We start from the raw sequence: 24,968 nt of genomic DNA, 5'->3' as shown, positions 1-24,968 counted from the left end.
CAACTACTGAGCCCACGTGCTGCAACTGTTGAAGCCCGAGCACCTAGAGTCCGTGCTCTGCAACAAGAGAAACCGCCACAATAAGAAGCCCACACACCACAACGAAGAGTAGCCCCCACTTGCTGCAACTAGAGAAAGCCCGCGCGCAGCAACGAAGACCCAGTGCAGCCAAAAAAAAAAAAAAGGCATAAGCCTCAGTTCTGTGGCCATTTGTGCATGAGGAAGCCCTCATTTCCTTGTGATGATAGATAAAGTCATCATTCGTGCAACAAATGTTTCCTTAGAGCCTCCCGTGTGTCAACCCATTGTAGGCACTGGGGACACAGAATCATGATGAGGCACATTATGGGGCTTTATCCAACATCCCCAATTTGTGTGTGTGTTGGGGGGTGGTGGCCCACAGTGCATGCATGAGAGAATGGTGGCAGGTCATGGCTCTGGGAAATGGATGCTAAGGACCACTAGGATCCAGCTCCTCCAGGAACTGGAGTGTTGCTAACTCCCATGTGGGGCCACACCTCAAACTTTGTCCTCTGGCCCCTAGAGCAGCGCTCCTGACAGCCTCTCACACTGACAGACAAGGCCTTCCAGAAGGTTTGAGTCTTAAAACTTTGGACATGTTACTTTCCAGCTCTCCCCATAGTCACTAAAGGCCCCAGGGGGATGTGATGCTCTTTCTCCAGCCCTCAGGTCAGAAAACAGAGAGAACTGTCAGAGACAGAAACTGATCATTAACAGACACACCTGACTTACAGAAAAGAGATGTCAGTGGGGTCCAGCCCAAATGTCTACTGAATAGATGTTAACCACACAAAAGCCCCAAATGAAGAGACATTTGATGGGCCCATGTGGGCCTGGGCCCAGCAGCACAGGCCAAGGCGCTGGAGAAGTCGGCATAGTGGGGCCCTCCCCTGGCAGTAGGCAACTGGCTGTGTCCCCTCACAGTCTGCCCACCATGGACATACTTCTGTGGACTGTCCTCACGTGAATTTGGAGTATGCCTTGTGCAGTGGGGAGAGCATCCCTGGGCCACAGACTCATAAGGAAGACTTCTTCACCCCACTGGAGGAGTTTCGCCTCTTGTTGCCCTCTTCACCTCTGTTGGGGGGCAGTGACACACAGATGTAGTCAGCTTTACGCCAGGTCCTGAGGCATGGCCAAGCTTGACTTGGAAACTCAGCTGTAGGTGATGGGTTTACTGAGCCCACTTCGCCTTGGCTACCAGGCTGGGTTGTTGAGAGCAAGCCACACAGCGCTCCGAGTGGAGGGCAAATGCTTCTCATGTGTGTCTTTATCCACCCTGTACTCTCTCTAAAGGGCTCCCCTTGAGTATGGAGGCCTTGCCTGAGATATGTCTTGCATGTGGAGATTAAGTCATGGAACTACAGAATCTCGAGGTTGGAGCAGGTCTTAGCATGTCCCTAACCCAGCTTTTTAGTCACAGAGTTTCCTACACGGTGTCTTGTCCCTCCTCCCAGTTGGTGGCCTTCAGGAGTGTCTCTTGCTCGACTGCCCTTCCCAGTGAGGAGGAGTAGAAAGCAGGCCCCTACTTCTGTGTTTACCAGCTTCGTGACATCACACGAGGCTGGAGCTAGGCCTGTCCCCACTGTCCATGTAGATGGTCTTCAGCCAAGGAGCCTCACTTGGGGCCACACTCCTGGCAGCAGGCACTGGCCCTGTCCCTCTTGGGACCCTCAGCTCCTCCTGACCCTGTTGCAGGGGGGCCTTGGGAGGGGACACCCGGGCTGACTGCAGAGTGCCTTTTGCCTGGGCTCTATGTGCACGTGCACTTGTATGTGTGTGTGACAGACACAGGAGCCTGGTGGCTCTCCATGTTCCCTCTTTCTCTCTGTTCTATCCCTCTCCTCTGCTCCCATAGCTCCCCCTCCTGGCCCACCTGTGTCTCTCAGGCAGCTGGTCTCCAGACCAGCTCCAAGTCTTCCCCAGCCTCTTTGGTGACTTCCCTGGCCACCACTCAGCCCCAGAGACATCTCGAGCTCCAAGGCTGTCCCGCTGGCGTCACTGGCCTTTCTCCCTGGTGGCCAACAGACCCATGGGCCTTCAGCCTCTGGCTCCTCTTTCTCCTCCCCCTCCCTCTGCATCCTTTGCTGCATCTAAGATGCTCTTAAAACTTGGATCTGATTAGGTGCTTTTGTTTTATGCCTCTGACTGGGTCAGGCTCCAGGGGTGACATCAGGGCATTCTTACCCACAGTCACATGAGTGGCACAGAGACCAAATGCGCCTTCCAGCCTCACCTCCCTGGCCCTCTGCTCTTCTTTGCCTGGACCACCTCCTCTTCCTTCTTTGCCTGTCCCTGTAGGTATGGCCACCCATACCTACATCCTCATCCTTCAAGGCCCAGCCCCAGACACCCCAACCCCCACCACCTCCCTCCACATGCGCGTGCGTACACACATACCACACACACACACACACACACACACCACACACACTGTTCTCCCACAGTGCATGGCAAGTAAGAGTCTTCTGTTGGGCTCTGGATCTGCCTTCCAGCAACCGCTGAGGCTCTGAGAATGTTTGCAGGACGAGTGGGTCAGCAGGAACAGCGTCAGGTATATGCTTGAGTCCTTGATGGTCTGACAGACTTGTGGTCAGTGTGGTGGACTGTCCTGGGACCTCACTGCCTCCTGTTGGAATGTGAAACTCCAGGGCACAGTTAAGGCCAAGTGGGAGCATGTCGTTGTCTGAACCACGTCCCAGCCTGTGTACTAGCAGAGAGGGATGGTGAGCTCAGAACTCAGAATCATCCCTGCTTCCCCTGGCCAGGTGCTGCCCACACCAGTCCTTCCTGGAGTACTCTTCCCTCCCCTCTGAGGCTAACTTTGCTCATTTCCAAACATCTTTTAAATGTCACTTCTCCAGGAAGGACTGACACCCACAGACCTACTCTCTAATTGTAATTAATTCCTCATGTCATGATTTGCTATTGGCGTACTACAGTGAATGGCATGTGGTGGCCCCTCTGTGCTCCTTCCCCTTGTGAAGCATTGCTGCTGTAGTGGGAGAGGGCTCCAGTTCTGACTCAGGAGCCTGGCAGGACGGGAAGCCCGTGAGTGGGGGAGCAAGTTCATGTTCCCTTTCCCCCAGACACACCCTGGTTGCTGGATTAGAGGAAAAGCAAGCCCACCCTCTTAGGCTGAGCAGGCCATCTTCCCACTTAACTGAACACGTGCAGCCTTTGGTGATAAGACAACCTGTGTAAACCCCAAAGTGGAACCAGTTAAGCATGTGCAAAGTGTATGGCTGAGAATTAATCCTTTTTTCTTTCTCTTTCAGTGGTTGATATCACAGCAAGTATCCTTTTCTTGGTACTGTTCCCTTTAAGGAAAACTCTTTCTAAATAAAAAAAATGTGTTATAAACTTGAATCCTACCTATAATGCACACCTTGGGTTTGGGCTTTGCCCCACAGATTACCTGAAGCATCCCTTCAGACCAGTAGCTTCTCCCTGGGTGCTGTGCTCCTCTTCATGCCCCAGCCTCCAGCTCCACACCCAGCCAGCAGCAAGCTCAGGGATTACTGGGGGAATATGTGAACTTGGGGTTTTAGAGCGGGTGGGGATACGCCCGTCCGGCCAGCCTCTGCAGTGTAAGAACGCTGAGCTGTGGCCCTTTTAAACTGACCATCTTGCAGTGTCTCTACTTCCTTAACTGGACGTCATTAGATCCCGCAGTTTGAAGATGTTAAATTTGAAGCAGCAAGTCTTTTGTCTGAATTATACTGTCAAGAGGTAAGAACATATGTAGGTTTCTGAAAGCAAACTCCCTCTCCCTGTAGCAAAGCACAGTGGCAAACTGGGACTCTCAGGAGTGGATTCCCTTCTGGCTTTTAAGACTTCTCTTAATTTTCTTATCTCCCACGCCTGGCATGGGGCAGCCATGGGTGATCACTTGCTAACAAAAGCTAGCAGAATCTTTTTCTACTGAGGACTGTTGGAAAACAGCCTTGTTCCTAGGCTAAAGATGGTTAGTTCCTGAACAAGTTTATATAGTTTAAACTTAGGCTAAAGATGATTCCTAGGCTAAAGATGATTAGTTCCTGAACAAGTTTATATAGTTTACCTTAAGCTGGTTCCTGACGTCAGGTGTAGCTGAAAATTGCCTTTCCCAGCATTGAGCAGTGACCCCTTTTCACGCCCCTGGCCCCTCTCTCTAGTTGCAGAACAGGAAAGACAGCAATTGTTATCAATTTGACTGTTCAGGATTTTGAACTAAAGCTAGTTTCAGTTTAGTTGAGTGGGGAGTTATTTTAAGGTCGATGCAAAAACTTCCCAGCCAGTGAGTCTAATAAAATATCTTTACTTCTTTAATCAAGCACATTGGCAACCCACAAATCCTTTGGTAAGTGTGAACAGGAATGGCCTTCTGGCTCCGCAGCTGCTGCATAAGGAATCCACCTTGTTTTTTCCTCCCCAAACTTCACTGTTTCCTTTCAGAATTCCGTTGATGCAGCAAAGCCACTGCTGCGGAAAGCAATCCAGATCTCACAGCAGACCCCATACTGGCACTGCCGCCTGCTCTTCCAGCTTGCTGTGAGTACTGCGGGCCTGGCCGAGATGCGTGGGTGCCTGTTGGGGGCCGTGACCTTGGGGCACAGCTGCCCCAAGTACAAATAAGCAGACTCTGGGACACACGGGTCTTCCTCAGGCTGCTGTACTGAGCGGATGGGGACACAGGAACGTTTCTTTGACCTGCTCACAAGTCCCCTCCAGACTGTCGCCAGGAGGCGGTACTCCCAGGGTGGGCCTCTCACTCAGCAGCACCTGGGGTGATTGGTGGGAGTGTCCTTCCCCTGGAGCTGACTTGGGGCCTAGTCTTCATGTTCCCCTCCCTCCTGTTGCTCCCTTTGGCCTGCATTCATCAAAATTTAGGGAGCATTTCTTGCCAGAGGTCCACTCTGTTTTCTGAGAGCTGTGCAGAGATTCCAAGGGACTGCCTATTGGGCAGCAAATGCTGGAGTCAAGCCTTTTCTCCTAGAGCTCACTTTTGGGGCCTGCTGGGGTATAGCCTCACCCTGGGCTCCACACAGCCCCTCTGCCCTCAACCTCCCTTAAGCTCCTCAGATGTAGGTGGTGCCTGGTCCCTGCACTCTGCGATGCTCGGGTGGTGAGGGGCTCTCTCAGCTGGGCTTTCCTGGCTACAGTGGAGGAGTCTGCAGGCCGGGGGCTGGGTAGACTCCTTCATGAGGAGTGCCTCTTCATCCTGGGCTCTGCCCACACCTCCCCAGCACTGGCCATCCTCTATCCTCTCCTGCCCCTGACACAGCCTACCCACCAGGCCACCTCTCGCCCACCCTCCATGATAAAGCCCCATCACCTGCCTGAACACACAGTGGGTGCTGGGCTGCAAGTGTCCCCTGCTCCCTGGGGGAGCCTTAATGCCAGGAGGATTTGGCTCAGAGGGTCCCCTGCTGAGAAGAGCTCACCTAGCCTGGGCCCCTGCCTTCCCTCCAGGCTTTTTCCTGCCCTGCATGTCACTGTCCTCCTTTTATCCTCCATGTGCTTTTGTGCCTGCTGGCAGAGGAGGAAGCAGGCCAGGCGGTGAGTCACCTGCCTCAGGTCACAGAGTTGGTTTGTGCTGTGAGCACGGAGCCCAAGATCTCAACCAAGGCCCCACAGGTGTCCCTGCCTTTCAGCCTGTCAAGGCTTCTGGGTTTGAAACTCCCATAGGTACTTACCCCTGAAAGAGTCCCTCCTTGTTTGAGGCTCCTCTGGCTGCTCCCCTAGTGACCACCCTCTGAAAGTGACCTGGGAAGCATTCAGACATACTCTCACAGCCCTGGAGGGGTCTGCACCTGTGAGTGTTAACTGCTGGCTGTATGCACCATTAAGCTTAGATGATGTACACTATAAACGAAGTGGAGTTCTGTACCCAAACACTGATGATGGGATAATATGCTTAATTTAGCTGAAAACTGACATGAGGCAATATTGTTGACCTAGGGAGGTTCAGTTTAACTCCCCAGCAATAAGGTCAGGTACTGTAAAGCAAGTGGTTTGGAAATGAGGGTCATTGTTCGTTCTTCTTTTCAGCAACTGCACACACTTGAGAAGGACCTGGTGTCAGCCTGTGACCTCCTGGGTGTGGGGGCCGAGTACGCCCGGGTGGTGGGATCTGAGTACACACGGTAGGCACCCTCTCCCTGGACCCCTCCTCCTCTTACTTGGAAAGAGTTTGGCCATCTTGATCCTGGACAACAAATAGAAATGGCATTTCAGCATGAAACGATGGCCACCCTTATACATAGTAAGAGACATGCAAATTAAGGCAGCACCGAGATGCTTTTGCCCCATTGATTCATGAAGTGAGAAGTTGTTGAGTTGACTGTGAGGGTGAGGGGCAGCTGGCATTCTCAGCACCATCAGCACTTGCACGTTTCTAGTATCTCTTGAAATAAAAAGGGCTCGTATGATTTTCTGGGTTGATCCCCTTCCTGGTGCAGTGCAGGAGTGGTGCTTGGAGAGAGTGTGGGCAGCATGCTTGGCAACCAGTGTCCCCACTCAGGGGACACCCAGGAGTTTTTAGATACATAACAGGAGACAGAGTAAGTGGACATTTGTGTAAAAGAAGGGACATAGGTTCATGTTATGCGTGAAACTGCTTAGACTACCTGGAGGCTAATGCCCTGGGGTTGGGGTCAGAGGTCTGAGGCCACCAGTGCTTCACTGTGTGCCCTCTAAGAGAGCCTCCAGTCTGTCTCTTTTTCCCCTAAAGAGAAGAATCCTCTGTAGTAGGATTCCAGACTCCAGGTAGCAGTGCTCTTATTCTGTTGTGTGCATTGGGATTCTGGAAACACAAAATCTAAGCTTGTCCCGTGGGGTTATGGCACAGAACAGTCCCTGACTCCATTCTCTGAGCTCTGGACTTGCAAGTGCTCACAGGGGTCCACACAGTTCCCCACAGGCTGTCATCCCTCGACCAACCTGCCCTGGGATGGACACTGTCGCACAGTCTGGTCTGTGTTCCTGGCCCGTCTTATCCTCCTCGTGCTGTGGCCGTCACTGGATTCAGGCTGACACTCATGCCTTGCAGGGCATGGGGATGGCCACACACTGCACATGTTCACTCACAGGTGTCCTCAAACAGGCCTCTGTACCACTGTGGGCAGGTGACCTGGGTGGGCCTCACTAGGGCATGGCGCCTACAGGTCGCCTGACACAGAACTTCTGATCTCAGGGATATGGCCTAGTGATGTGACAATATGGGAACCTTGACATGAAGTTCTAGGCCTTAGATTTCAACAGTCAGACAGTAGACCCTAGAGTGTCCACGCCGTGAGGTAACAAGGAATGGCGAGGTGGCTGGGAGTATAGACATCTCTCACTGTGTGACGGGGACCCCCTCCACCTCAGTCTACTCACCTGGAACGATGCCCATTTGACGGGGTGTCAGCTGCAGCACATGGGGACTCTGCACAGACTGGTGGGACAAAGACTTAGATGTTGAACAAACTGTGACAACAGCCCAACAGCCGATCCTAAAAGCCTGTCCCAACGCCAGTGCCGTGAGGAGCCCCTAGGCACTGGGGTGAGGCTGGGCTGCCCTTCTTTGTCTTTTGGCAGTCTCGTAAACCTTTTACTGTGTTCATTTTATTATTTTTCTTGCTGATGACAGCAGTACGTGCTTGTTTAGAAAGTGCAGAAAGATTTAAGACAGTAGAAATCTCCTGGCCGCGCCACCCTTGAGGGTGGGGACAGTGGGCAGCGAGGCTGCTGACATGCCTAGGCTTCCTGAGTTTCATCCCCTTAACCCTCAGGAGAGCCTGAGGGGGCTTGGCTGGTTATAGGCAAGGAAGTGTGGGCACAGAGGGGCCACGGTGAGGTGCAGATTTCGGTGTGGGCACCTGAGCCTAATTACCCCCCTTCCCTCCTTGCCCCACCCTGTGCTGTCCACAGATGTGGAACGTGTGATCTGCTGTGTCAGCGAGAGTAAGGTTATGGTGGATGTGCTGTCCTGTACCCTGCCCCTCCGTGCTTTCTGAGCACGTGTTTCTGCTTTCTGAGCTTTTGAACCACATGAGTATCTAAACAGGAAAAAGCTAAAAACAAATAGAATAGAACAAAATAGAGCCCTCTTATAAATAAAACAAACCTAATTGGCCAGGGTCCATTGTCATCCATTTAACTGTCCCAGAGGTGGCTCATTAGGTTCCTGTGAATGTTGAGATGGCACAGTCATCCCAGGGGGTGCCTGAGTCTCCCAGACCTGACTGCCCCTCTCTTTTCCAGGGCACTGTTCCTGCTCAGCAAAGGGATGGTAAGTGGAGGCTGGATGGGTTGGGGCTGGTATGGTGGATGTGAGGCCGGGTCCCCACGAGGTCTGCCAAAGCCTCGCCTGCTTGCCATGTCGTGGCCCCTCAGGCGCCCAGACCCTCACGCATGGCAGGCAGCCACGAGGGGCAGGCCCGTGTCCCCCAGCTGGATTCAGAGGTAAAACTCAGGTTCCAGGTTGTGGGATTTGTGCTGATGGAAGAGCAGCCTGGGTTGGAGCTGCCTAGACCTGGGTTCCAGCCCGGCTATGCACCCTCTCTTCGTGGTGCCAGCAGTCCCACAGCGCGTGGGCAGGTGGGCGGCAGTCCTTTGTACCAGGAGGGTCTCCCAGCACGTGCACCTCTCCCTCCCCAGCTATTGCTGATGGAGCGCAAGTTGCAGGAAGTCCACCCACTGCTGACCCTCTGTGGACAGATAGTTGAGAACTGGCAAGGGAACCCCATCCAGAAAGAGTCTCTGCGTGTCTTCTTCCTGGTGCTCCAGGTGACCCACTACTTGGATGCTGGGCAGGTATGTAGTGCCTCTCACCTGAAGGCTGCTGGGGAGCAGGCAGGTGGTGGGTGGGCCTGTAAGCTAAGACATCAGCTCTGCGATTTCCTCCTGTCCCTCACCACTGGGCACGTCTGTCGTTCAGGGCTCGATTCCCCCACAGCCCTATTGTGCTCTGGCATGAGTACTGTACCTCTGTGGACAGAGGGCACTCCAGGAATGGGTCTGTCCCATTTCTGCCCTTATAGCGGGAATAGCTGTGGCCTCACACACATCTACTCAGTGTGTGAATGGTCAGATGACCTTGAGGGCAGTTTGGGGAATCCAAGAAAATACACTGGGGATTCTGGCATTGGTGCCTGGCATACAGCAGGTGCTCAAGCAGTGTCTGTCCACTACCCCCCAGTTAATGACAGCTTTGTGGGAGTTGAGTAGGGACTAACAAAATCAGCTGTGTTTGAGGCACATACACAAAAAGCCCATAATAACCCTCATATGGTTGAGGAGCAGCTGTACCTGTACATGGGGGAACGTCTCAGCCTTTTGGATGGGTGCTGCCCCACGCACCCTCCCCGCCCTGTCATGCTTCCTGGTTGCCCCACATGCACCAACCTTTGCCTGTTGGGCCGAGCACTTCAGTCAACACATAGGAGCACAGTGCAAACTGTCACAGGGTGCTGACGGCTGTGGAGATGGCCTGTAGGGCCTCGGGATGGGGCTTCCTGGTGCAGAAAGGCCAGTCTGTATAAACCACGGCACCTGCAGGACTCCGAGTGGCCACTTCACACCTCCCAGGATAACCAGCCGTGTCCTCCTCTCTTGAGGTCACTGCAGGAAGGAGAAAATGTGGCTGGAGCAGGGTCTTTGAACAGGCCTTTCCCGGGCCTTGGTGTTGTGCCCAGCGCTGGGTGGTGGTGGAGCCTCAGTCCCACAGATGACCTTCCTGGCCCTGCCTTGTGCCTTGAAAGCTGGCTGACCCATCTTGGGGGGTGGGTTTCCTGCAAGTGGTGGGTGTGGTAGGAGTTCCCGGAAAGGAAGGGCTGAGGGGCCGATGGGCAGGCAGGACCTGGCTAGCTGCCACTGTGGGCACCTGCCTGCTAAGGGTGGTTGGCACCTGATAGGAGCAGACGGGTGCTCAGGTGTGCATTGCTGTCTGCCTGCTGCAGGTAAAGAGCGTGAAGCCATGCCTGAAGCAGCTGCAGCAGTGCATCCAGACCATCTCCACACTGCACGATGATGAGATCCTGCCCAGCAACCCCGCTGACCTCTTCCACTGGCTGCCCAAGGAGCACATGTGCGTGCTTGTCTACCTGGTGAGTCCCTGGAGGGGCCGGGGCCTGGTGGCCCAGGTGAGAGAGGAGAGGGCCCCAGTGACCACCACCATCTGATCTTGTCACCAGGTGACTGTGATGCACTCCATGCAAGCCGGCTACCTGGAGAAGGCACAGAAGTACACAGACAAGGCCCTCATGCAGCTGGAGAAGCTCAAGAGTAAGTCAGGCTCTGTGGGGCTCAGTGGGTCAAGTAGCCCCCTGGTGGGCGGCCCGATCACCACCTCCTATGCTGGGCCTGAAGGACCTTTAAAGACTGCAGCACGAGTCCCTGCCCCATGGATCTTGTTACCTCAGTTGGCAGATGGGGACGATCCAGGTTCGGGCAGAGCAGGCCAGGCCTGGACTGGATCCTTGATCCCCAGGGGGTTGTGTTGTGGGGTGGCTGTGCCGTCTCTGTCCTGTCCCCCTCACTGCGCAAGATAGCCATGCGGGTTAGCGGGACTCCACTGGGGGCTGCTGGGGCGGCAGTGCTCAGTTGAAACAGGCGGTGGCTGCTTTTGCTGTCTATTATCAGTATCGTGATGTGGATTGTGTTCAGGGTGCGGTTGGGATTGGAACTGACTGACAGCAGGTCCTCTGGAGGCCCTGGGTTCTTCCTGGATGCTTGACTAATCCATCCTGTGCGATCATGGACCTTTGACTAGTAGGAACCCAGAGCCCCACATATCCCTGGCTGGCTTGTGCGCCTGTTAACCTCATTCACTCCCTGTGCCCTTGTCAGTGCTGCTGGGGAAGAGCCTTAGAGCCAGAGAACCAATGCCTGCGGGGGCTGCGGTTCTTTCCCTTCAGATGAGTTGGGAAAGTGCTGTCTGGTTCCAATGTGAGGACAGCCGCTTGGGGCAGCCAGAAGCTAGGGTCCCCCCACTGTTGCCTGAGGCCTATCGCCGTGGCCTCAGTCTCCCAGACAACTTCAGCATTTCTAGAATGTGTTGTGTCCAGAGTGCCCTTGAGCACTCAGCTGGGTCGGGGTGTGGTGAGGATGGAAGACAGATCCCTCCAGGATTTCTTGTTCTTACAATACTCTGGTCACCAAAGCCTGCTATGAGCCTGTTTCCTCACCTAGACAGGGAGATGCACCCCCTCGCTTGAGGGTGCTGTGGGCACCGAGCAAGGTGACAGACTGGGTGCTGGGCCAGTGTCCAGCGGAGCAAGTGGGCTCAGACCCAGGTAGCTGAGGGGCTGGTGTGGCCGGAGGGCTCGAAGCCCCTAGGAGGCAGGGGTCAGTGTCTCCTCAGTTGTCTTCTCCGCCCACGCTTCGAATGCTCATCCCTGCCTCTTACCCCCAGTGCTCGACTGCAGCCCCATTCTGTCCTCCTTCCAAGTAATCCTGCTCGAGCACATCATCATGTGCAGGCTCGTCACAGGACACAAGGCCACAGCTCTGCAGGAGGTGAGGCCACTGGGGGCTGCACACACACAGGGTGGGAAGGCTGAGGGGTAGAGTGGTTTGAGTTTGCTGGGTCTCGGAGGGTGTCATGTGGGAGAATGTAAATGTGTCGCCAGTGCGTGTCAGCAGGACGTCATCTGTTATATGACTATAACTTGGCAGTCCACGACCCTGCATGGACACAACTGATCAGAGGCTTTTACCTAAAAGTTGGCATGCCCAAGGAACATGGGGTCTGGGGTTTTAGGGTCCCCTGACGGCAGTTCTAGCACTCCTCCTGCCCTGTGATCCGTAATCCCTTATGCCCACCTTCCTGAAAGGGCACGGGGGCCTTGATAAGGGTTAAGGTACTGTACAGCTGAGACGCAAGTTGGAAAGGGAGAAGGCGGGTAATGGACAAGGGTCACCATCCTCAAAGAGGTCAAGGCCGTGCCTAATCCTCACAATGGGCACATCCGCTGGGACTTTGTGCCCAAGTTAGACTGGGCAGGACATGGGCACACCCACCGGCTTTGGGGTCTCTCCTCAATGCTGCCAGGGCACTGGGTCCCACATTACAGGCCAAGTGATGTCAGACATGCTCTCTTCCGGCAGATCTCCCAGGTCTGTCAGCTGTGCCAGCAATCCCCCCGGCTCTTCTCCAACCACGCAGCACAGCTACATACACTGCTGGTGAGTGCATGAGGGCTGCCCGCCCCCAGCCCCATCCCTGCGAGTAACCCTGTGACCACCACCCCAGGCAGAATTCAGAACCTTCCCAGTGGACTTCACTCTGACAAGCATGTCATCAAGTCCAAGTTGACTTAGGTCCCAGGAGGCAGGAATAATTAAGCATGCTATCTTTCACCCTGTTTGTCAGGGTAAAGCTCAGATATAGCTAGCTCAGTAGTCACTTGTCAGGCTTGCCTGGGTGCAGCTGTGCAGGCGCGGGCAAGCTGCATGTGGCTCTGAGCCCTCAGCATCTTCTTCTTCCAGGGCCTGTATTGTGTCTCTGTCAACTGCATGGACAACGCTGAAGCCCAGTTCACCACAGCTTTGCGGGTAAGGTGCCGGCCCTCGCTTTATGGGGCAGGCAGTGCTTCTCAGTAAGGAGTCGGGCGTGGTCTGTGATGAGGACAACAGCCATACAAAACCATGGTCAGCGGGTGACTCCACAGCACTCAGCCTGATGCCAGCGGTGACAGTGATACACCATTTATCCAGGGCTTTCTGTGTCACATCTTGTGCTGCTCAGCTGCAGACAAGGCCAGCACTGGCAGCACAGCTTAATGAGGGATAGCTGTGGGCAAGGGGGCTCCTGGCTAGCCTGCAGTGGGGCTTCCCCAGCTAACTCAGGGCTGGTGCCATGGCCTGTTCAGCCACTTTCGCTCTCGATTCCCAGTCTTCCTGAAAGCCCACCAGGTGGCGTTGACTTGTGTCACAGCTACTTTGGGCCCTGGTCGGCTGGTGCTGCTCACTGCAGTGGTGCCAGGACCACCCCACATTGCCCGCGGCCCTATGGAGGTCTCTTGGACCCTCCTTCCCCATCTCATTTCCTACACAAGTGGCTGCTGCTTCTTTGGTTCAACATCAAAATTCCCGACGGATGGTGTGTGTCCCAGGAAGTCCTCCCCACTGGCGGGGGGAGGGGGGGTGGCGCAGCCAGGAATTGGGCCCAAACCCCGCGTGATCCCCAACCACACGCTGTTCCTGCGGTCCCATGACAAACATATTGGAGCATCTTTGCTCAGATCAGATGACCCTCTGGACCTCCTTGGCACCTGCCAGGGGCCTCCAGGTGGAGTTTGTGCTTCCCAGGCACCCTCAGCCTCCTACACAGCTGCGCTCCCTCAGCCCCATTGGGAATGCTCAGCCCGCTCAGCTTGGTCCCTCTCGTGGCCGTTCCTGTCCCCCCAGAAGAACTGGGGATCAGGGTCTGTCCACCACCAGCCGTCAGAAGCATTTCTGACCTCTAACAGCTTCGGCTTCTTCCAGGCAGGGTCCCTGCCTCCCCGAGGATCAGCGTACTCCTCTGCTGTGTCAGCACACGGGTCCTGGGGTTACCGCCTGTGGCGTAGAGGGAAGGTCCAGCCAGGTCTCAGACCGAGAGACAGCAGAGAACAGACCAAACTGTGGTGTGTTCTGAGGGCAGGATCAGGGTGGCTGGCTTTTCTTTTCTGTTTCCGGAATTTCCCATAATGTGGGTGATTGTTTTATAATGAAAAGAACTAACAGTTTTGTTGTCCTTGGGTTTAGGAGGCAAGGGGTGTGTGTTTGGAATGAAAAGAATAAGGAGATTCCAAGGTAGCCACTGTGGAGCGTTTGGGTGGCTCTGATGCCGCCAAGCGGCCCCTATGTGACATGACTGTGCCCAGCCCAGCCCCCTAATGCCCTGTGTCTCCCATTCCAGCTCACCAATCACCAGGAGCTGTGGGCCTTCATCGTGACCAATCTGGCGAGTGTGTATATACGGGAAGGAAATAGACACCAAGAGGTAGTAGGTGACATGCTTCATGTTTGGTATCCTTTGTTTCAACTCTTACTTGGAGCGGAGCGTGGGGGGAGTGTTGTCCTGGGAACCAGCAAATCTCAGTAGCCCTGGGGTATTTGCCCCCCAACAAGGTGTCCCACACAACGATTCGTAGGCATGGCTGGGGGAAGGCCAAGTCTAGGACAGAAACGTTCCCACAGCCAGTTAACACTTTTCCTTACTGAAAACGAGCCAAGCTTTACTGAATCCCTCAGGAAAAAAAACCCAATTTCTTCTACCCTGAGATGTCTGTTCTAGAACATTGGTGAGGCCTCATGGCTCAGTTATGAGGAGCAACAGCTTGGGCAGCTGTCTGCACTAGGTCTCTAGGTTGTTCTGGTGCCCCAGCCTGCTGAGGTGGGAAGGTGGGCCAGAGCTTGACCTCGCAGGATAAGTGCCTCCCACCAGGTTCCCCTTGCAACACCCCCTTATCCCTGCAATTCCCTCCCAGCCCTGACCCCTCTAGAGTATCTCAGATTCGGCCACTTGTCTCCACCCCTGCAGCCTTCATTTCTTAGTTCAGGCCACTATCACCTCTTGGCTACAAAAAGCCTAGCTGACTTCCCAGGTGATTGGTTGGCTTGAATGCTTTGGGTAGAAAGCCCAGTGCAGGACTTTCCTGGTGGCACAGTGGTTGAGAATCCGCCTGCCAATGCAGAGGACGTGGGTTCAATCCCTGGTCCGGGAAGATCCCACACGCCACGGAGCAACTGAGACCGTGTGCCACAGCTACTGAGCCCACGCGCCTAGAGCCTGTGCTCCACAACAAGAGAAGCCACAGCAATGAGAAGCCAACGCACCGCAACGAAGAGTAGCCCCCGCTCTATGCAACTAGAGAAAGCCCACGTGCATCACCAAAGACGCAACACAGCCAAAAAATTAATTAATTAATTATTTTTTTAAAAACACCTCATTTATTAAAAAAGAAAGGAAGCCCAGTGCAGCTGCTCCAGTAGTCAGGAAGCACAGTGGGCAGGGTCATGAGGGCCTGGTGTGGCCTTGGTGGTCTCAGAGGAGTTTGGTTCCCTTGTGTCTCCTCTGCACCCCCACCCCAGTGTCTGCCTCCTGATGGGACTGTGTGGGTACTGGGTGAAGCCTCAGCCCACTTCAACCCTCATCCACCAGCACACCCTCCATATGATAGCCAAAGGGCACCTAAGATGTCAGTGATGTTGCAGGTCCTGCCCCTTCTCCCGGCAGGTTGCTTACAGGCGTGGGATTTGGGGTATGGGCACATTCCTCAGGAAGTTGCAGGCAGCCCTAGTCAATTTACTAGCATATCTGGGGCCAAACTCTCTCATATTTAGAAATGTGGAATTATCCTAACTTGCAGACATTTTTTTCACAGCTGTACAGTTTGTTGGAGAGGATCAATCCAGACCACAGCTTCCCCGTCAGGTAGGCTGCCCCAGGCCCTGAGTTCTACTTTACTAGTTATCTTATGCTTTCTTTGCTTTTTGGGGTGGTGTGAGCACCTGTGGGACCCTAGACTGCCCCATGTACCCCAACACCTCATACCCCCCCAACCAATCCCCTTTTGTAAATCTGCTGGTTTCACAAAAACCCCACCAAGGTGTGACGCTCCGCTCTCCCCTCAGCTCGCACTGCCTCCGAGCAGCAGCTTTCTACGTGCGTGGACTCTTCTCCTTCTTCCAGGGACGCTATAACGAGGCCAAGTGAGTACTGGGGGAGGGCAGGTGGCCCCGTGCCCGGCACCTCCCGGTGTTTCTCTTCCCCCAACAGCATGTGCGAGGTCCCCTGTCCCTGCCCTTCCCACCCACTGCCAGATGGGGTGCATGGCCCTCTGCTCAGGGCCTCAAGGCCATTGCTGCCTTTTCTTCCCCAAAGGCCTCCCGATGGGGCCTCATCATCTGTTCTTCTCATGAAGGCGATTTCTGCGGGAAACCCTGAAGATGTCCAATGCAGAGGACCTGAACCGCCTTACAGCCTGCTCCCTTGTGCTCCTGGGCCACATCTTCTATGTGTTGGGAAACCATAGGGTGAGTGTCAGGGGTCAGGCTGAGGGGCATGGGGCCAGGGTGGTGCTTCGTAGGGGGAACCTAGCAAGGAAGTGCCTCCCATTCTGTGCCCCACAATGATCGCATCTCACTGACCCCTCACCCACCATTGCTCCGTGAGGCTCAGCCAGGGCAGAGGCACTCTGGCTCAGACAGCCTGGGCAGGCAGGGCTGGGGGAGCTTTGGATCCCTGGAGGATGCATCTGTGGGGCAGACAGGGCCAGTGTTGGCCATGGGCAGTCATCAGGCAAAGCCCCAGGGCTCAGTGGAGCTAGAGCTGGTCAGGCTGCCCAAAGCTGGCAAGGCTGAGGGCAGGTTCCCTTTCCTGTGTTAATACTTGGGGAGAAGGAGTGTGTCTGCTCAGTCACAATCCCAAGGGTTCCATCTCTGCCCATCACACGTGGTGTCTTCAGTGCACTCTGTGTTTTTACCCTCACCAACAGTGCCCCCTTGGGCCTGGTCCCCACCCATGCCAACTGGTCTCTGGTGGGATCAGTTGACTCCGAGTCTCCCCATCTGGGGGTGTATGTACATCTCACCTGCTCTAACCCATCGACCATACAGGGTCTTTAATTTTTTAAGGAAATATTTGTCAACATAAAATACGGCATGTATTTTATTTCTCATAGAAAGTCTGAGAAGCAAAGGAGAAAGTCATCGCATGTCTTCTGTCTTCCAGCTCTTTCCATTGCCTGCCTCTGCCCATGCATAGGTTTTGTTTATCAGGCTGTTTTATAATTTTATGTCTGGTCTTTCTCTGCACCACTGTGTTGGAGCTTTTTTCTAATGGCAGTGAGAATTTTTAAGCTGGCATCAACTCTGTAGTTTAGCCAAACTCACTTCAGCTGTTTATTTGGGACAGATAGTGCAGGGTACTTGTCTTGGCCCATAAAGTTCTATCTGATCAAGCCCCAGGGCTTCTGAAGAGTGAGTGCTTTTAATGAGCCTGGTGCATCCCCTTCCCCACAGTCATGTGGTAAGCATTTGCCAGGCCAACATGCCCTGTAGCTGTGGCCTGAACCCTGGGGGGTATCATCACCCTGGAAGGTGGAGGACCAGTACTAAGTTCTCCCTTCTGAGTGTAGCGCCACTCCTTCTACAACACCTGTCACACTACCCACTGAGCACAGTGAGGACAGTGGCCTCCGTGTGCATCTGGGGGTTAGGCAGGGACAAGGTGCTCAACGTGAGGCTCCACTGAGTGTAGGCCACCTGCCTTGTGTCTTGGTGCAGTGGCTGTGATTACCTCGTTGCCAGATGGGGAGATTGAAGGCACACAGCCCCAAATTTTAAAAAAATGAACATTTTTAAAAAGGGACTTCCCTGGCCGTCCAGTGGTTAAGACTCCACTCTTCCACTGCAGGGGGCACAGGTTCAGTCCCTAGTTGGGGAACTAAGATCCGGAATGCCGCACGGCGTGGCCAAAAAATAAATAAAGTTAAAAAAAGTAAGTCACACAGCACCAAACTGCAAACCCAGGCTTAGAACCCAGACCTTGTTGGCTCTTGTTTGTCCAGAAGCCACCTTCAGGATGGGCAGAGCAGCTCTTCAGCTGCAGCTTCTGGTTCATGTTTGGGGCGCTCCCGGAGGAAATTATAGAGCTTATTTGGGAACCTCTGCTGCTCCCTTTGTGCCTGGGCCCACGTAGGGTAACATGGGGCCACCAAGAGTCCTCAAACCCAGGTCCTGCCTCAAGCAGCTCCAGGTCTGGGGGAGACACTGCCTGCCCCGGGCCTGCCAGGCCAGAGTGTCCTTGGGCATTACAAGTTTGCGGGTGGCCTCATACAGGACTGCTCTCAGGATCACTCCGTGCTTCAAACCCAGGTTCTGTGGGGCAGCCCCAAGCTGTCATGGGGGAACCTGAGCCAAGGGGGACTCTCCCTCCTGGCAGCTCCCTCCCAGCCCCAGGCCTAGAGGAGGAGAGTAGTTTTTCCTGTTCTGCTGTGCATTCTGAGGTCTTGGAAGGGCTTGGTTCACTTTTGAAAAGTTTTGAGACCCACCTGGAGCTTATCTTCGAGGTGCTGGCCACAGGGCAGCATAAAGTCACTGGGCTTTTGTGTCTGTGTGGCGGCATGTCCTGGGCAACCGTGGCCATGTTGAACCTGGGCCTCAGGAGTTGGTTTTGAGGATTTGTATGTCTCTGGGCTACATGCCAAGTCTCCCCCCAGGCTGCAAGGTGTTGCTGCATTGGGAGTTTTCCCAGTGTCACCCTGAACCCAACATTTAGGCCAGCAGGCTGTGGTCTCCGGACTGGGTGTAGTCACAGCAGTGCTGCCGGTCACTGCGGGGTCAAGGATGGGTGTTTACAGCCCCCAACGGCTCTCACTCAGCTCATCCTGGGGATTGGGGGCCGGGGGCGCTGTTGCAATCACGTGGTGGAGTCAGGGTTGGAGGGTTCAGACATCCTGCTGCCCCACAGCCCTGTGTGTCCCAGGTGACATCGCACAAGAGCAGGCTTATACATAGAAGAGAAACTTCTCTTCCTCTCTCTTTTGTCCGTTCAGCCCTCGTTGCTCCTGCCAGGACAGACTGCTGCCTTTTCCCAGCCCTGGGACCCCTGAATCTGTATTTCTAATCAGCTCCTGATATGGGTCCAGGGCTGACTGCCACCAGTGCCTTTTCCTCTGGCTAGAAAGACAAAGGCACATAGAATTGCCCATGGCCGTACCCCAGGGAGGAGGCACATGCAGAGCCGAGACGTGGAGGCAGTTTATTTTTCCCCAAGGTGGTCGAGGAGTACTTCGGAGAGGGTCATTTGAGATAGGCTCTGAAGTAGGAGTGGGTATATGCCAAGCAGCAGGAGGTCACAGGTGGGGCCCACGCTGTCCCTGCCACCAGCCCTTTCTACCACCACCCCCCGCGCTTGACTCCTCTGCTGCTCTCGATCGACAGGAGAGTAACAACATGGTGGTGCCGGCCATGCAGCTAGCCAGCAAGATCCCAGACATGTCAGTGCAGCTGTGGTCATCGGCCCTGCTAAGAGGTGAGTAAGAGATTGGGGCTTCTGGGTAGAGCCAAAGGCTAGAGGACCCTAGGTAAGCCCTGCTAAGCCTCTGCTTCAGACTGGACCTCTGCAGGCCATAGCCCCAGTTCTAGCACATTCTCAGGCTTCTCAGGAGGCCCTGTTTGAGGGCAGTGGGCTCGTTCACATAGTGAGATCTACGCAGAATCTGATTCTGTCTTTCTGGGACCCACAAGGCTAGTTCTTGGCATCTGAGTGAAGAATTGAGCTGTGAGCCCTGGCACTTGGCCTCAGTTTCTTTCCCATGAATGGAGATGGCAGTCATTTCTGTCAGGCAGGACGAGCCAGGGTGCTCAGCATTGTCAGTGTTGTTACTGCTGCTCTCCCATTTACAGGTTGTGAAACTGAGGTCCATAGACTCACCCAGGGCCCTGGGGAGGAGGTAGAGGGCAAACTGTTCCTATCTGCAGTGGACTTCATGCACCCATTCAGTTCTCCTGCCTCAGAAGTGAGCATTGGGTGCCTTGCTCCCGGTGGGCTCCTGGGTGCCCAAGAGCTGGCCAGGAAGTGCTGGAAGTGCTGCAGGGAGTGCTGCATCCACAGGGAGCCCCAGGGACTTTCACTGCCCTACCAGCCCTTACATCTGCCCCTATGGGCCTTGTTGCTCATCCACCTCCAAGGACAAAGGACTCAGGAACATAGGAGGGCACGTGTGAGGGCTGCTGGCAAGTGGGCTTTGCTGACCTTGACACAGGGCTCAGGGCAGGTGATGTGCCAGGCACACAGCAACCCACTGGCAGAGCTGGGGTTTGACTTTAGGGCTCCACCCACACCCAAGGGGAGGGTGTGGGGGCAGTGGCAGGCCAAAGCAGGCCCATCCTTTGTGCGTATCCCACCCTCAGACCTGAACAAAGCCTGCGGGAATGCCATGGATGCCCATGAAGCCGCCCAGATGCACCAGAACTTCTCGCAGCAGCTGCTCCAGGACCACATCGAGGCATGCAGCCTCCCTGAGCACAACCTCATCACGGTACGGGCACAGGGTGGGAGAGACAAAATGAGGGTGCTGGTTGGCTCCTTGGGGCCAGCTCACCTGGTCTGTAGCCCCTGGGGGACACGCTTCCTGAGGAGGGAAGTACACACTTGGCTACCATTTCCTTCCATCTCTCCAACAATCCCTAATTCAGCCTGGCCTCAGGAGCCCCCTTGGATGGGCAAGATAGCACCAACCCAAGTGGGTGATGCAGGCTGCTTCCTGGGGGCCCATCTGACTCAAGTGTGGAAGACGCAGGGTCCTGGCTGGTGACCAGCCCGAGGAGGGCAGCGTTCCAGGCGCAGACATGTGGCCCAGCACTCCCCTGCTCCTCTCTAAGAAGGACCTCACTTGTGTGTCCTCTTCCCCAACAGTGGACAGACGGCCCACCTCCTGTGCAGTTCCAAGCTCAGAATGGACCCAACACCAGCCTGGCCAGCCTCCTGTGAGACTCCTGGACAGGGCCACTCAGCTTCTTCGGGCCTCTGTGGGGCCTGGTGTGGCCCCGACTTCCACCCAGATGGCACTTGAGCTTTCCTTAGAGACGTGCTGGCGTGGCTGTCCCCAGGCTTCTTTCCTGACTGTCTCCAGAGCTTCCAAGTCCTTGGGGAGTGTGGAGGGCCAATTCCCGTCCTCCCAGGAAGGGCCGGCTGGCCATTCTTGCTGAGTACCAGGAGTCCGGGTGCTGAGGCTCGCAGGTGGGATTTTGGAGGCAACTTTCCAGAGCCATCCTTCAAAGTGGACTTGAGCTGCCAGGCCTGCTTCCACGTCTGAGTCATGTCTTCAAGAGAGTGTGTCTGGGCGGGGAGTGGAGTGCCAGCCACTGGCCAGCTCCCGATCCTGCATGCAGGGGTGGTCATTACCACCGAGGTGCCACGTGACTTCCGTTGCCTGGGCCTCTATGCTGGGCTGGAGTCTTTCCTCTGCTCATGGCAGCTTCCAGTGCCCAGAGGCAAGACACCAGTTTCTGGCCCAAAATTAGAGGGAAGAAGTCATTGCTCATGTCAGGGATAAAAATGCACGTCCTGCCACGATGCTTTTCCCAGTTTGCCTTTCTGTCCAGCATCCATCCTTTTGGCAGCTGGGGCCTCTAGCTAGGGGCCCTGGGGGACCCAGGAACTTGGCTTCCAAACATCTGCACCTTGACTGGATTCACTGTCCAGCCGTGGGGGTGCACGTGTGTGCGCGTGTGTGTGTGTGCGTGTGTGTGGCTTCACAGAGCTGGTGCCCAGAGCAGAAACTCCTGTGTTTGCACCAGCCGCCCTGCCCCTGTCAGCGTCCATAGTGCGGGGCAGGAAGCCGGGGAGAGGGACTTTCCTCAGCCCAACTCAGGGCGCCGGATCAAAGAGGCTTGCTTTCTGGCAGCTCTGCAGCCTCCTTTGCAGAGAATGTTTGCAGACACCTGAAGCTCCACCAGCCTGCAGGCAGCCACTCCCTTGGCCCCCTGCCCTGTTTTCAGAGGGAAGGAGGAGGAAACCTACCTGCCTTGGGTCTCAGAACAGCATTGAAAACTTTTCCTGAGCTGGATCCCAGGAGGCTCTGCCAGGCCCAGACAGCCATTCTTGGTTCTGTGTTCCTCTTGGGTAGTTGAGGAGGTGCCCCAGGTGATGGTGACTTTAGGGGCAGTCAAAGCAGCTGCCGCCTTTAGCTTCCGGCACCTGGGATCATCTCCCTGATGAGGGGTGGTGAGTGGTTTTGCTAGTCACAACTGCTTGTTGGTTCAAGTCTAGTCACCCAGCACCGTGAAGGCTGTTTCTTGAAGCCTCAGTGTCCTTGAAGGAAGGAATGTTGGGATCGCTCAGGTCAGCTGCCTGGGCCCTGAGGCCTGCGTGTGCCTTAGCCATAAGCAGGCCTGTCAGCAGACCTCCCTGCTCTGGGCCACTGCCCATATCAGGGCCCTACTGCCCTCTTGGGGGCCCGCAACAGGCATGCAAGTGAGCTACTGGTTGAAGGGACAGGCTGGTTGAAGGGACGGGCTGGCAGAGTTTTGTCCTAAGAGAACCTGCCCTCTCTGTGTCATCCTGGGTCACTCGTAAGAGTCTGGCCCTCTCCCATGTTCCCTGGGGCTACCCCCTTGATGTCACCACTGGGCCTGTGAGGCCTGCAGATGTGGGTCTGATGTCTGGTCATGAGCTGTCCACATCCTGTCTTCCTCCCCCCTCAAGGGTGCCCCCCAGGTCCTCCCCTCCACCCAAGGGACAGAGCACCTGTCTTGCTACAAGCTGCGCCTGCAGGCCTGGACCCCACACTGTCGAACCTCTCCAGACCCACATTTCTTCAATCACACTTTACATCATGCTTGTCTCTGTGTATTTATTTAAACCTTTCTTTCCTTCTAGGACATTTTGTATGTAGAGCAGTTGAAATAAGAACCTTAACACTTAACGTCTGTCCTGATGTTAAAGTGCTTTTAGTGACCACTTTGTTATCTATGTATATGTAAAGTTAAGGTTAAGTTCTTAAGTTTACAGTTAAGAATTCAGTACTCAATATTTAATATTCCACTCTAGCTTTATGGAAGCCAACCCGCGTGTACTGCACGTGTGCGTGTGTGTGAGCTTTGAATGTCCCCTTCACTGCAGCACCTTTCAATTACATAAAGCTGTTGTAAATACCTTCCTGTGAGTCCAAATTCAGTGCCTCACAGTTTCTCAATCATAAGAATTTAAGAGCAAGCAAGCCCCCAGGGAGACATTATAGCTAGTGTCATATAGCTAAGTGTTCAGGAAAAAACAGATAAATAAAAACTCCAAACCCTTAAGCATACAGAGGTGTGAGGGAGTAGCGGAAAGATTCCTGTTGGCAGGTAAATTAAAGCTGGTCAGACCCCTTGTGTGCGCCTCCCACTTCCTCCTATGAGAAGTGGTGGCCCTCAGGGCCTACGGTTCTGGGGATGTTGGTCCAGGAGGTGCCAGGTTGCCTTGGAGACACAGCTGCCTTCCCCTGTTGGATCCCCCCAGTCGCCCATGGGTGAGGCCAGCGTCCTCCCCCTTGGGTAAGCACTCCCAGTCCCATTTATTGGGAGCACAGACAGGGAAATCGGAAAGGGCTGCCTGGTGGCACAGCTGGTAAATTTGTTGGTTGCATTGTCTTTGTTTCCTTAAAGGGTTTTCAATAAGTATGTTTGGCATACGGTCTTTTAATGGGTTTGCAGTGTCTTATGTTTTTAGCAGCCTGTATCTTCAGCTGGTGCTTTTAATCAGGAAAAAAAAAATCTGCAAATACAAGAATTTTTTAAAAGACATAACCGTAGAACATAGCTTCTCGTTTGTAGATTTGTTTTCCTGTATATTCAAAGTAAAACAACTTGCGGGAGCCATCACTCACTGTGTCTTTGTTGTGCCGTCTGCCCCTCACATGTGCCATCCCAAAGACTAACCTTCCCCGCCCAGCCAGCGGGGCCACAGAGACTTCTGCTATAACCTACAGAGTGTGAGGATGCAGAACCCGATGCCCCGGACTGGAGGACCTGGTGGCAACCTGAATCTTTTCCCCGCTAATGATGATGTTCCCCAGTCCAGCCCTGCCTAGAGGGGAGGAAACCCCAGAGACATGGCATGCAAGGCCCACAGCACTGTCTGTCCTGGCCCTCGCCACAGACAGACTTTCTTGCGTGCCTGGTGTTCTATTCCCTGTGTTCTTAGAAAACTCGTGGGTCAGCCTTCATGTGCCTAGGTTTTTTTTTTTCCTCAGGTTTTTTTTTTTCCTTTTTGAGGTGAAAGTCACATAACATAAAATTAACATTTGAACATCTACAATTCAGTGGCGCTAAATACATTTACTATGTACAACCAGCACCTCTGTCTAGTTCCAGAACATTTTCATCACCCCAAAAGGAGACCCCATCTCCATTAGCAGTCACTCCCCATTCCCATTCCTCCAGCCCCAGAAAACCACTAATCTACTTTCTGTCACTATTGGATTTACCTCTTCTGGGTATTTCATATAAATGGAATCATGCATCATGTGTCCTTTTGTGTCTGGCTTCTTTCACTCAGCCTGATGTCTTCAAGGTTTTTGCACGTTGTAGCGTGTATCAGTGCTTCATTTTTATGGCTAAATAATGTTCTGTTGGATAATGGACCACATTTTGTCTAGTCATCCATTGATGGGCTTTGGGTTGCTTTTCCCTTGTGACTATTGTGAGTAGTGCTGTTATGGATGTGCATTTTGTTTGAACACGTGTTTTCAATTCTCTTGGGTTGTGCCGTGCTTTTAATGTGCATGTATTGTGCCAGGCTGCCACTCATGCTGCATCAAGGCCCTTGTGTTGCTCTTGTCCCTGTGCCCCGAGATGATGCCCATGTGGCCTTGACTGCTCCCTTCCAGGGGCACTTCTGAACGCTCCTTTGGGCCGTCGTCCCAGGGCAGAACTGCTGGCCACTGGATGTGTGAGCGATTCCACACAGACAGTGACACAGTGCAGAGAACATACTTGGGAAGTAGATGACAGGAACTCAGCCAGGAGGCAGCCACAGGACTGAGGGGAAGACAGGAATGGGCCTCACAGAGGCTAGCAGGTGGCCAGGGCAGCTGGCCTGAGCATCACATGCCTGGGGAAGGGGTCGTTACTAGCCTTTGACACATACATCCCCAATCCTCAGAAATCCTGCCGGTCACTCTGCCTATTCCTGGCCATCTTCTCCGTCTGTCTGAGGCCCAGTCATGTCTCCCACCTGGCTGCTGCCCAGCCTCCTCCCTGAATGGTCTCAGAACATTCTGTGCTCACTCCCACCTGTCCCCTTGCCAGGGGCACTCTCCTTGTGGCTGCTGGGTTTCACTGAGGAAACATCCTGGCCCAAGCCTGACACAGGGTGTGTAGGTCCGTGGGGCATCCCAGAGGGAAGAGCGCATGGGCCAACCCCAGACAGGTCCAGCAGATGCCACTGTGGACACCTGCCCACAATGTGCGTGTGTCACAACACCCAGTCACTGTGGCCAGTC

General features: G+C 54.4%; 1 protein-coding gene across 2 annotated transcripts in view; it reads left to right on the top strand.

Annotated features, from left to right (window-relative positions):
- Nucleotides 1-24,221, top strand: part of MAU2 (MAU2 sister chromatid cohesion factor) — a 31,734-nt gene extending 7,513 nt beyond the window's left edge. Inside the window, exons 2-19 of one of the 2 annotated variants that reach the window (XM_059918029.1) lie at nt 3,300-3,317; nt 3,688-3,753; nt 4,459-4,554; nt 6,055-6,149; nt 8,251-8,278; nt 8,647-8,802; nt 9,948-10,094; nt 10,182-10,272; nt 11,402-11,505; nt 12,097-12,174; nt 12,478-12,543; nt 13,892-13,975; nt 15,360-15,409; nt 15,610-15,687; nt 15,900-16,011; nt 18,922-19,012; nt 19,894-20,021; nt 20,399-24,221. In XM_059918029.1, the coding sequence (XP_059774012.1) occupies nt 3,300-3,317; nt 3,688-3,753; nt 4,459-4,554; nt 6,055-6,149; nt 8,251-8,278; nt 8,647-8,802; nt 9,948-10,094; nt 10,182-10,272; nt 11,402-11,505; nt 12,097-12,174; nt 12,478-12,543; nt 13,892-13,975; nt 15,360-15,409; nt 15,610-15,687; nt 15,900-16,011; nt 18,922-19,012; nt 19,894-20,021; nt 20,399-20,473 (1,563 nt within the window). In that variant the 3' untranslated portion in view covers nt 20,474-24,221. Of the gene's footprint in view, nt 1-3,299; nt 3,318-3,687; nt 3,754-4,458; nt 4,555-6,054; nt 6,150-8,250; nt 8,279-8,646; nt 8,803-9,947; nt 10,095-10,181; nt 10,273-11,401; nt 11,506-12,096; nt 12,175-12,477; nt 12,544-13,891; nt 13,979-15,359; nt 15,410-15,609; nt 15,688-15,899; nt 16,012-18,921; nt 19,013-19,893; nt 20,022-20,398 lie in introns of both variants that reach the window. The other variant, XM_059918028.1, reaches the window with a different exon arrangement.
- Nucleotides 24,222-24,968: the final 747 nt, after the last annotated feature.

The sequence above is a fragment of the Balaenoptera ricei genome, chromosome 3 (assembly GCF_028023285.1).
Source record: "Balaenoptera ricei isolate mBalRic1 chromosome 3, mBalRic1.hap2, whole genome shotgun sequence".
NCBI lineage: Eukaryota > Metazoa > Chordata > Mammalia > Artiodactyla > Balaenopteridae > Balaenoptera > Balaenoptera ricei.
This window is presented reverse-complemented; position numbering and strand designations above follow the sequence as displayed.